The 10,818-nt window shown below is 56.1% G+C and overlaps 1 protein-coding gene and 1 long non-coding RNA gene across 3 annotated transcripts; one reads left to right on the forward strand and one right to left on the reverse strand.

The window, feature by feature from the left end:
* The first annotated feature begins 5,548 nt into the window (after nt 1-5,548).
* Nucleotides 5,549-10,803, forward strand: LOC105759064 (neuronal PAS domain-containing protein 4). 2 transcript variants are annotated; one of them, XM_041715386.2, is made up of 8 exons: nt 5,549-7,430; nt 7,969-8,135; nt 8,238-8,374; nt 8,562-8,667; nt 8,811-9,057; nt 9,325-9,434; nt 9,820-9,955; nt 10,161-10,803. In XM_041715386.2, exons 1-8 carry the CDS (start codon nt 7,330-7,332, stop codon nt 10,456-10,458), a joined length of 1,302 nt encoding a protein of 433 aa, XP_041571320.2. In that variant the 5' UTR covers nt 5,549-7,329; the 3' UTR covers nt 10,459-10,803. The 2 variants fall into 2 exon arrangements, with proteins under 2 accessions (XP_041571320.2, XP_072783566.1); XM_072927465.1 differs by having other exon boundaries at nt 5,549-5,692; nt 10,161-10,802.
* On the reverse strand, nt 9,024-10,180 carry LOC140683788 (uncharacterized). The gene is made up of 2 exons (XR_012055271.1): nt 10,109-10,180; nt 9,024-9,996 (listed from the first exon to the last, which is right to left on the reverse strand). It is a non-coding gene; the product is annotated as an uncharacterized lncRNA (long non-coding RNA).
* Nucleotides 10,804-10,818: the final 15 nt, after the last annotated feature.

Here is a 10,818-nt window from a genome sequence, read left to right on the forward strand (position 1 = left end):
GGCTGCTCCTGCAGCTCTGACTAGTACAGCTCCTTGTGATGTCGGACCTGCTGCCATGGCAGTCTGTGGGTCTTGGTGCTCAGGATTTGCAAGTGAAAGGCCTTGATGAGTCACTGAGCAACCTGGTTTAGTGCAAGGTGTCCCTGCCCATGGCAGGGGGTTGGAGCAAGATGGTCTTTAAGGTCCTTTCCAACCCAAACCATTCTATGATATGACCTGCAAATCCTGTCTCAGCAGGCAGAGCTCTAGGACTGTGACTGGCATCTAAGTGGCATTTCAGTAACAACCTCACAGAAGTGCATGACTAGCCATTAGTGAAGAGGTCAAGGGGGAGGGTGGATATTGGCTAGTTGGTGTCTGTGGGGTAGTGGGCCTCTGCTTTTCTTGTGATCTGCTTAAATTAATAACCTGCTTATAGCTGGTCTTGGCCAGGCTCTTGTGACAAGCTGGTGCACTCTTTTCCTCCTGTTAGTTTCTCTTTCTTGGAGGAAGATTGAACCCAAGGGAAAAGGGCCGTGTCCTCGCCGCCGGCAGTGCTGCTGCAGAGTGGGGGACAAAATCATCCTCTTTGGAGGTACCAGGTGAGTTGTGTGAGGTGGCTCCCTGAGAGGCTTTGCCAGTCCCTTCTGCACAGTGTCCCTTCACGCTCTGACCCATGCGGTATCAGATGGACTTCAGAGGCACATGGCAAGTGTCAGCCTATCTGACATGTGTAGGTAATCATGTACATCAGGGCTCCCCTGGAATAAGGCCCTGGAAGAGACTGAAGGTGTCATGTAAGCTTGTAAAGCAGCTGGTGACAACCAATCTTGTATATGTAAAGACAGAAGAGTGTAACAGGCTGCTCAGGAGGGGCTGTGCAGTGCTCAAGTTTTCTGGTAAAAAGGTCGTGGGGATAAGAGAGGAGATCCTGCTGTCAGAAGGACATGTATCTCAGTCTGCTGTGCCAGAGCAGACCTCAAACTGACTTATCTTCACCTATGTGCTGCCCTGCTTCTCCCACCAGAGCTTCTTTCTTCCACTGGCAAGTGTGTGTTCTGCTGCCAAGCTGCAGTGGGATGCCAGCTCCGCTGAGAGCTGTTTGAGGAGCCTACACACATGACAAGACAATGTTGCCTCCTGCACCAGCGTTCCTTAGCAACATTTCCATTCACAACAGTGATGTGGTGTTATGGATTTAGCTGTCAAACACTGGAAGTGATACTGTCAGGGTGCAGGGCAGCTGGATGTGGCCAAGAGCCTTAACAGCTGCTAAAAGAAAGGAAGTGGCCTATCACCAGGACACACTCTGTGCTGTCTGGAGTGACAAATTGCAGCTCTGGAGCACAGTCCTGCTTGCCAGTATCTACCTTGTAGAGACATCTTAAATGTTTTCAGCTCTCCACATGGTTTGGAAAGCTTTGAGGTCTCTCTAGGATCTTGACAGTGGCTTTTTGGGGATGCTTCTGAAGCCAGCTTGGGGCAGAGAACCAAGCAGGACAGGTTCTGCTGGTGACCTGACCATACCAGTATGTGATGGGGTGAAGGGCCTTCAGGTTCCAGGTGTTCAGGAGGGGTGTGCTTAGCTGTAGGATGTCCATGTGACTGTGAGGGAGTGCTTAGTGCAGATGAGGTATGCAGAGGTGCTGAGTTTATCCAGTCTCCTCAAAAGATACTGGGTACTGCTCAGTACAGCAGAAGGCTTGGTAGGGCTTTATGGGAGTTTTGGGTGGTCCCAGATGCTGTGCTGTGTGTAGATTGTCTTACAGCAGCAGCTGAACTTTGATGTTAAACTTCGGCACTCCTGGGAAATGCTAGCAAACCACAACAAATTTGACACCAGCTTTTTGGAGTTTGGTTTACCCTTGCTGGGCAATGCAGCAGTGCCTTGTCTTCTCCACGAACCACTTCAGAATTCAGCTTGTTTCTTAGGTCAGGCTCAACCCCAGTACAGGCACATTGATCAGCACTAGTGTGGGCTCGGAAGAGCTGCTGGCAGCCAGGAATGCAGCCTGCTTGAGCTGGAGGAAGGGTCTTGGAGGCTGGGGAAGTGGGAGGTGGGGGTGGGCCGTGCTCGCTTCCTGTAGCAGTTATCTGGTGTATTCTGGAGCTGCCTGGCGAGATAAGAAGTTTTCCAGGAAATCGTTGTAATGGAGAACTCCCAGTGGTCTGCCTCCTGACCTGTGCTCCGCTGGCTGGGAAGGGGGAGGGGTCGCACAGCATGGGCTGTCCAGCAGGGATTCTCAGAGGATGAGCCGGCAAGCTCAGCTTTCTAGGGAAGGCACTGGGGGATGGGCGGGCAAAACCCCTTTGTGTCTGCCCTTCCAGGATTCACACATCCTGTAGACTGCTGAAGAGGCACTTCTGCAGGCTGCTTGCTCCTGTGGCACCCAAAAGCTTTGTTTCTTTGGTAGTTCTTGCCAGAGCTTGGTCTTTTTGTCCCAGCTGCGGTCCCTAACTGTGGCCAAGAGCAATCCCTCACTTGTGTCCTGTTTAAGGGACCAGGAAGCTCGGTGTTCCCATTAGCTGTGTCACAGTTGAGGCCCTGGCCTGGTTTCCTCCCAAACCCACCAGCAATTCAGTGTGCAGAGACCATCCACAAGGGAGAAGGAATGCTATAAACAGTTTAGCTGAAGAGATGCTGATCCAGATTTGGCCTGAGATTGTGTTTTTCCTGACAAGGTTTAGGAATCCTGGCTCTGGTGAGAGGATAGGGGCTGTCACTGAGTGCAGGGTGAGTTGTTTTGCAGCTGGAATTAGCAGTTTTGCTGGGCTCTTGCTGGCAAAGGTGTGCCTTGCACCCTGCTGCCTGGGAGTTGCAGGGGGCTGCCTGGTCTTGAACTCCAGGCTCACCCTGCTACTTTCCTTTTGGTGATTAAAGCCACAGACGTGGTGCCTGCTGGCTTCCCTTTGATAGATAAGGGATGGTCTAGGGTTTCCTGTGACGTGGATGTGAGATTAGATTGTGATGTAGTAAGCACATGAGGTGGAGTTAAAGGGGCTCTTGCCTGTATCCGGGCAGATGGGTCCCATCAGCAACAAGTCTTCTCTGCCAGCAATGAGCTGTGCTCTGCAGCTTGGCCTAAGGTTGTGGGGACCTGGGGGAGCAGTTACTGCCTCATGTCCCGTGAGGTGTGAAGCTTGGTGGCTCATGGGTGGGGAAACAAGTGACACTGGGGTGAGGAGTCACTGCATGAGGTCGGTCCCAGTTAAGAAGTGAGGGCACACTAAGTTGGTTTGTCACAGACCAAAGCAGGACTTTTTTCCTTTCTTTCAAATTCTCCAAACAACCCACAGCCATGGAGTGTTTTCCCCTGTTTCAGCACAGGCTGATCTGTCTGTGCAAGGAGATGTAGTGTCCAGTCTCTCAGGTGCTTTGGTTGTTCTATCAAGACCACTGTGGAAGGAAACCATAGGTGAGGGTGTCTGTTCCCTAGAAATGCCTGGTGTTGTAGCTTCTCATTAGCATTCAAGGACCAACATCAAATGGGAGTATCAGCAAATTGGAATTTGTTTTAAATGACTGCTGCACTGCTCAGTGCTCAGCTACAGTCTTCTGAAACGCCATCCCCATTTTGGCACAAATACTCCAGCTGTGGCTGGAGTCCAAAGTGATTCCTGAGTCAGGCTGAGAAATGTCTGTGATTGCCCTGCCATGCAGATATTTTCTAGCTGGTTTCTCTGCACTCCTCTTGCAGCATCTCAGTGGCCAAGCTGAAATAAATGCAGTAGATCTTAACTACATGAGAACAGGAGTGATGGCAGGCGAGGTGAGGTGGAGGCTCATGGCTGGAATCATCATGGTCATCCATGACAAAGAGGCACCTCTCCCCTGCCCTGCAGAAGTAATAGTGTGGGTTTCTGCTCCCTGTGCAGCTCTGCCTATGCTGCAAGGAGCTGAGAAAGTGATGGGTTTGGGTGCTGCTTGGGGCATCAGAGGGGCAGGAGGGATCACAGGGCTCCTGCATGGGACAGGCAGGCCAGGAACATTCCTGGCTTGCTCAGCCCTTGGCGAGCTGGTATATAAGAATTTTGGCCCTGAGTGACACACTGTGCTTGGTTTCTGCAGCCCATCTCCAGAGGAGGGAATGGGTGATGAATTTGACCTGATGGATCACTCAGATCTCTACATCCTCGACTTCAGTACGTAAGCACTTCCTACCCAGCTTGTACCTCTGACCACAAGGTGCCCTGTGAGCAGGCCCTGCTGTGAAGCACCTAACTGTGCCCTCTGTGGCTCCAGGTGCCATGTCCTGGAGCCAGACAGCTGCATCTGACCAGTGTGCTTGGCTTTAGGCATAGCAGCCAGAGGTGCAGCCATGCTTTGTGCACTCCTGCCCACAAGACCTCTTGGGGGAGCACAGAAGCCACTGTCCCTGGTGTGCACTCTGCCTTGTCCTTCAGACAAGGCTCTGCCCTGTTTCCTGTGGCACTGATTGCATGATGCTGGAGCATCCATGGTGTCCAGTCAAGGCCTGCTGTAGCTAAACTGCTTTCTTTTCACAGGCCCCAGTCTGAAGACACTGTGTAAGCTAGCAGTGATTCAGTACAGCCTGGACCAGTCCTGTCTTCCCCACGACATCAGGTATGGTGTGCCTTGCTGGGAGGTCACTGTGGATGCTCCCTGACCTTGAGGTGTTCCAGCCCTGGCTGAGGGCTGCCTGGGGCCCTTGGCACTGTGCACCTTTGAGGTGGGCTGGGCTGGAGACTGTAGCTAAAGTCTGCTTCAAAGCTGCTCTAGCCCTGGGCACTGTGTTTGTGCTTTCTCTCAGTGTATCCTCTTGGTGTGTTACAGATGGGAGCTCTCAGCCATGACAACGAACAGCACCATCAGCCGCCCCATTGTCTCAAATCAGGGCTGAAGACAACTCACCCTTCTACCACCCTGCCCTCACCCCTTCACATTCTGACCTCTTGCTCCACTGCCTGCATGAATTTTTAGCCCTTTCAAGCAAGGAATGTGTGAGCTCAGTTTGTCTTGCCCTAGCTAGGCCTCCCTCTGCCCTTGTCATGCTTTGGGCAGCACAAGTGGACAGGCAGAGCTGATCACTGAGGGAAAAACTGTCTGGCCCCAGCAGCACATCTGTGACCCCTTTCCTTGCTGGTGGCTCTAGAGCTTCCTTTCCCTGTGGAACTGCAGCTGCGCTGTCCGGTGTCCAGCCACTTTCCAAGGGCCTGAATCAACTCTTACCACCAGCCATGGCCCTGGGGTTGATGTCACGGTCAACCTGAACTGTTCCTGCATTGCCTCAAGAGAGCAGGAGTGTGTACACCTGCTCCTGCCAGCACTGGCAGCTTCCTGGCACTAAATGGCAGGCCCCAGCTCCAAGCTGAGCCCAGCGTGGGGGCCTGGGCCCAGCTGGACACTGCCCAGCTCCCATTGTAAAACAGCAACTGGGAGAAGTTTTATAAATGGTGAGGCAGACGTGGTTTCTGTGTGTCCTAGCAGATGAACTGGGGGAGAAAAGGCACAAGGGGCTGGGGGGGGGGGACTGAACCAGGTGCTTTTCCCTGAAGCTGCAGGCCACTGGTGGCTTGTGGCAGCAGGAGGCAGTGGCTGATGTGAGCCACAGCCCTGCCTGGGGTGGGGAAGGGAAGCTGAGCTCCCCGCAGCAGCACTGCCATGGGGTACCTGCCTCCTGCCCAGAGATGTGCTGTCCTGCAAGAAGACAGAAGGAAAATGGTGTATGTCTCCTGAGCTGTGCTGCCTCAGGTAGGTGGATGCTCTGTAGCTTCCTGCTTCAGGGCTGGAGGTGGAGGGATGCCTGGGACAGCCTTCCAGGGTGGCACAGAGGGCTGTGCTCAAGCCCTTTCCCACCAATGTGAAGTGTCTGATGTGAAGAGGAGCTCCAGTGGCAACTGCAGTGCGGCTGGTGCAGAGAAAGCTAAGGAAGCACACAGGGTGTTTCCTGGGATGTAAAGTCACAGGGGCAGCAGAGATGGTGGTGGCTGCATGCCAGGAGCCTGGGTGGCAGAGGGCCCAGGCTGTCTGCCCTGCCCTGAGGGCTGGCACATAGCCAGGGTCAAGTGCTCATCCAGCAGCACAAGGTTGCAGAGGTGCCTGGGCTCCTCAGCCTGCAGGAGGTGGCCAATGCAAGCACAATAGAGAAGTCTGGAGTGGCATGAGAGCAGTGAAATCCCCGTGGCAAGAGAACAGAAGGCCCCACAATTGTGACAAGAGCTTGTTCTTCACACACTGGCAGCACCTCGCCGTGATAGGTGATGAGCATCAGTGGCCTGGAGGGAAACAGGGTGTGCTGTGACAGCACATCTGACTGAGGGGGAGCAGCCCCAGCCTCCGCTCATCTTTTGTGGTCCTTGGCACCTGCAGGTTACCAAGAAGACTTAGGTGAACATCTACCATGTGTTGTCCAGCAGCTCTAACTCCCTTCCTCTATCACTGCCTCAGCCACAGGCACTCTCTCAAGCTGTGAAATAAATGGTGGAGTTTTTTTTTGCTGTGCACTGAAGCACCAAGCTTACTTTCCTTGCAGGGTGCCAGGCACTGGGAAGGGCCCCCTGAGCACCCAGAGTCCCTGTGCTGGGTTGCGTGGTGCTGAGCACAGAGGCTCCTCCATTCTGTCCATGAATGGCTGTCATTGGGAGGAATCACAGTCTCTGGGGCATGGACTGGAGATGACAGACCCCAGAAAGGCTCAGCACCCCATGCCAGCTGTCTCTAGGAGAGCAGACCTTTGTGGGAGAGAAGTCTTCTCTGGGAAGAAAAGGGGCTCATCAGGGAGAGGGGTCAATGACACCCCACCCCTCTTAAAGGGTTTGCTTGGGTTCAGGGGTGCTGTGGCTCTCACCTCCCTCTGCCAGGAACCTACTGCAGGCCTGGGTGTGGGACACTGCTCACCACCTCGGTCCAGGTGTCTCCAGTGTATTTTCTTGGCTTATCAGTCCTTCTCCCAGCACCCAGGTCAGTCATCAGTGATGCTGGAGAGCAGTTCCCAGTCAGGCAGACTAGACACAGGATGCTCTGTAAGGCTGGCAGGAGCTGGTGGCAGATGTGTACCCCACAGGGAGATGATCCCTGCTGCCTTTGTCACTGCCCCCTCCTGAGCGGCAGGTTTGCTTTAAAGACCCTGGCTTCGTTTTATTACTTCCCCTCTCAAATTTCAGCTGGTTGCAAGGGCTATTTTTAGCAGCCTGCCTTCTAAAAATAGCCCTGAGCTGTTTGGAGTTGCGTCACAAGAGGTAATTCTCGCCGGTGAGTGGCTTGGCCTCTGCACCCCGGGAGGGTACAAAAGGAGGCCAGGAGCAGCAGGGTCAGCAGGTTCAGCTACAGCCAGAGGCGAAGGAGACAGCGTTTCCCTGCCAGCTCCAGGCCATCCCAGCCCCAGCAGCATGACCATCTTCTGCAGCCACTGCCACCGGCCACTGCAGGCAGAGATGAGCTGCCTGCCCGCGAGGGCCAAGCAGGCGCCCAGCGCCTCAAGGCCGTTCAGGTGAGCTCTCTCCCACCTCCCTCAGGGCTGGGATGGCCTCCCAGAACCCCGGGATAGCTGGTGTAGGGTCTGATGGCACTTGCAAGGTGCTGACACCAGTCTGGCACAGCAGAACTGCCAGCTGGCGCATGGGGAGGAGGGGCAGGAATTTGGAGGGGCAGAGGTATTTTAGGTGGTTTAGGAGGAAAGGTATCTTGTACTGGGCTGGGGCGTACATTCCAGCACTGGATGCAGCTTCCATCCTGTTGGGGTTTGGTGGGAGGTTGTGTCACATGGGCACCCCACCAAAGCACAGGTCCAACCTGGTGCCCAGCAGGGAGGCACCAGCCATACCAGCAGCGTGTGCCCCAGATAGGCTTGAGCACCTCTGCCTGTGCCCACAAGGTTTGCTCTCCTAGAGGCAGCAGCTGGCACGGGTGCTGAGTGTCTCCACTTCATATCGCCAAGCTCACAATTCACAATTCTTCCCACAATGACAGGCAGGGAATGCTGTCCCTTCCCCTCCCTGGCCACATGTCCCAGCTGCCTGGCTTTGCAGGTCAACCAAGAGTGCTTCCAAGGCTCGCCGAGACCAGATCAATGCAGAGCTGCAGGCGCTGCGCTCCCTGCTGCCCATCTCTGCACAGGAGAAGGAGCGGCTCTCCTACCTCCACACCATGGCCCTGGTGTGCCTCCGGCTGCGAGGGGCTCAGCTGTTCCCTCCAGGTACCCTCAGCACTGCTGTACTCCACACTTGCTTGGCTCTGTGTGGGGCACTGCCCCTGCCTCATCCAAGACAGCACTTCACCCTCATCCCCCTCCCTGCAGGCTTGGCTCCTCCTGTAGGACCGGCCCTTGGCACAGAACTACTCTCCCTGCTCCCGGGGTTTCTGCTTGTGCTCTCAGCAGACAGCAAGCTGGTCTACATCTCAGAGAACGTGGCTCAGGTCCTGGGCCTCTCCATGGTAAGGCCTGCTCACTGGGCATTTGTAGTCACTGTTCCTGTACCCATCCTGGTGCCTTTATTGCCTGCACAGCACACTGCCTCAGCAGATGCTGGGCTGTGGCTCCAGCAGGTTATGCACCCACAGTGCCAGTCAGGGCCCGCTGAGACAGACACACAGTCTCTGAGGGCAGCCCCCTCTTTGTCAGGTGGAGCTGCTTGCCCAGGGGGACACGGTCTTTGACATCCTGGATGGGCGAGCAGGGGAGGATGTGCACAAGAAGCTCCTCCTTGCTCGGGAGGAGCCTGGCAGGGGTAAGGGAGGCCTCAGCTGGCATCTCATGGATCTTGCCACCCTGCTCTGGTCCTTGGCTGTGATTTAGAGAGCCAGGGCCAGCTCTGCTGGGAGCAGAGCAAGGGAGCTCCTGACCCACTCTGAATGGTGTGTTTCCCTGCAGAAGTCACTTTTGTCAGCGAGATGCGCACGTCCAAGGCGTTCCGGCTGCAGCATGGGGGGAATCGGGTCGTGGCAGTGTGTGGGCGCTTTGTGGCCCTGCACTGGCCACCCTCCCCCTCCACCACAGCCTTCCTGGCCCTCTGCACACCCGTTGTGCAGTCCCCCACCGATGGCGAAGCTGCTTCCCAGGATGACATATTCCAGAGTCTGCATCTCCTGGACATGACGTTTATTGATGTCACAGAGAGGTGAGGGGTGCCTGCTTGCACCACAGACCCAACGGTACATCTCAGCTGGCAAGAATAATTTCCCTTCACCAAACCTGTGTGTGGGATGCAGGCTAGACACTGCATGAGCACTGAGACTCTCACAAACGCCTCCCAAACCTCTCCCCGCATTTACAACTTATTTCTGTAGCCCTGTTGTTTCATTCTCCATCATGCAGCAGCTGCTCCTTTCTGACATGGTGCAGGCTCTGTACAGCACTCAGTCCCCGCTCCCCTTGTCTTCCCCAGTGTCACCTACCACCTAGGCTACCACCGGGAGGAGCTGGTCGGCCAGTCGTGGTACAGCCTCCTGCACCCTGAGGATGCTGACCTGGCAGCTGCCCAGCACAGGGCCGTGGGTGAGTGTCATATGCAGGAATGTGCCTGCTGTCCCCTGGCTCCATGGTCTGCCTGAAACATGGCTATCCAGGACAGCAGCGACAAAGGGAATTCAGCCCTCCCTGTTGTGACTCGGATGAGGCAGGGAAGTAGTTACACAGCTCATACACTGTCTATAAGTAGTTTCCAAGCTGGGGATGGGCATCCTGCTTTGCCACAGAATACAGAAGAGGCACAAGCCCACCCGAACCCTATCTCTTTGGGAGGGCAGGACTGCTACGGACCTGACTGCTCTATGTTGCTTCTGTCCCGCTGGGGCTAACTAGTGACCGGCGGCAGAGTCCATGAGGCAGCCCGGAGCCATGCCCTGCTGCCGGCTCACGCAGTCCCTTCCTTTGCCCGCAGCGCTGGGGGCCGGGGCCGGGCCGGCAGCGGGGACCGCCGTGCTGCGAGTGCTGCGCAGGGACCGCGCCTGGACCTGGCTGCGCGTGTGGGCGCGGCGGGACGGCGGCTGCATCACCTGCACCTGCCGCTGCCTCAGGTGAGCGGGGTCTCGGGGGGTGGCGGCTGCATCACCTGCACCTGCCGCTGCCTCAGGTGAGCGGGGTCTCGGGGGGTGGCGGCTGCATCACCTGCACCTGCCGCTGCCTCAGGTGAGCGGGGTCTCGGGGGGTGGCGGCTGCATCCCCTGCACCGGCCGCTCAGCCAGGGCCCCCAGGCTGTCTCTTACCCCGTGTCCGCCGCAGGGAGGAGGAGGCGGCCCACCTGCGCGCCCGGCAGCCCCGCGCCGCCGCCCCGCCCGCGGGCCGGGATCTCGGGCGGCTGGCCGAGCAGCTCCGCGCCCTGGCGGACAGCCTCTCGCCGCCCGCCGCCGCCGCGCCCCGCCGCTGGCCTCATCCCGAGGAAGCCGAAGACGATGCCTCTGTCTGCCTTGGGAACCCTCTGCTGCACCCTCCCCAGTTCCTTCGGTTTCCTTTCGAACAGAAGATAGGATGCAACATTCCAAGTATGCTCTCACAGGTGTCAAGCGTTCAGAGATGCTGACACCCCTTGGTCTGCCGGCTGTACCTTTCCTAATGCAGGCCCCTGTGTGTAACCACATCTCCTTTCAGTCTGCTGGTCACTTCTAACAGCTGCAGCTGATCCAGTTGGAGGCCATGGCAAACCTTCGTTTCATACACTTGGTGCTTGTATTAGGAACTTAGTCTAGGCTGCGATAGATCCGGCATCAGGACGGCTCAGTCTAGCAGGGCAAAGAGATCCAGAGCTTGCACTTAAAAACACTTATTGACGACTTAGTTGGATATCGCCAGGACCTTTGTGTACGCGACCCATTCCTCAGAAAGGGAGGATTTTTGTTAAAAAAAAAAAAAAAGGCAAAAAAACCAAACACCCACCTCCCAA

Source organism: Taeniopygia guttata, chromosome 3, assembly GCF_048771995.1.
Source record: "Taeniopygia guttata chromosome 3, bTaeGut7.mat, whole genome shotgun sequence".
Lineage (NCBI taxonomy): Eukaryota > Metazoa > Chordata > Aves > Passeriformes > Estrildidae > Taeniopygia > Taeniopygia guttata.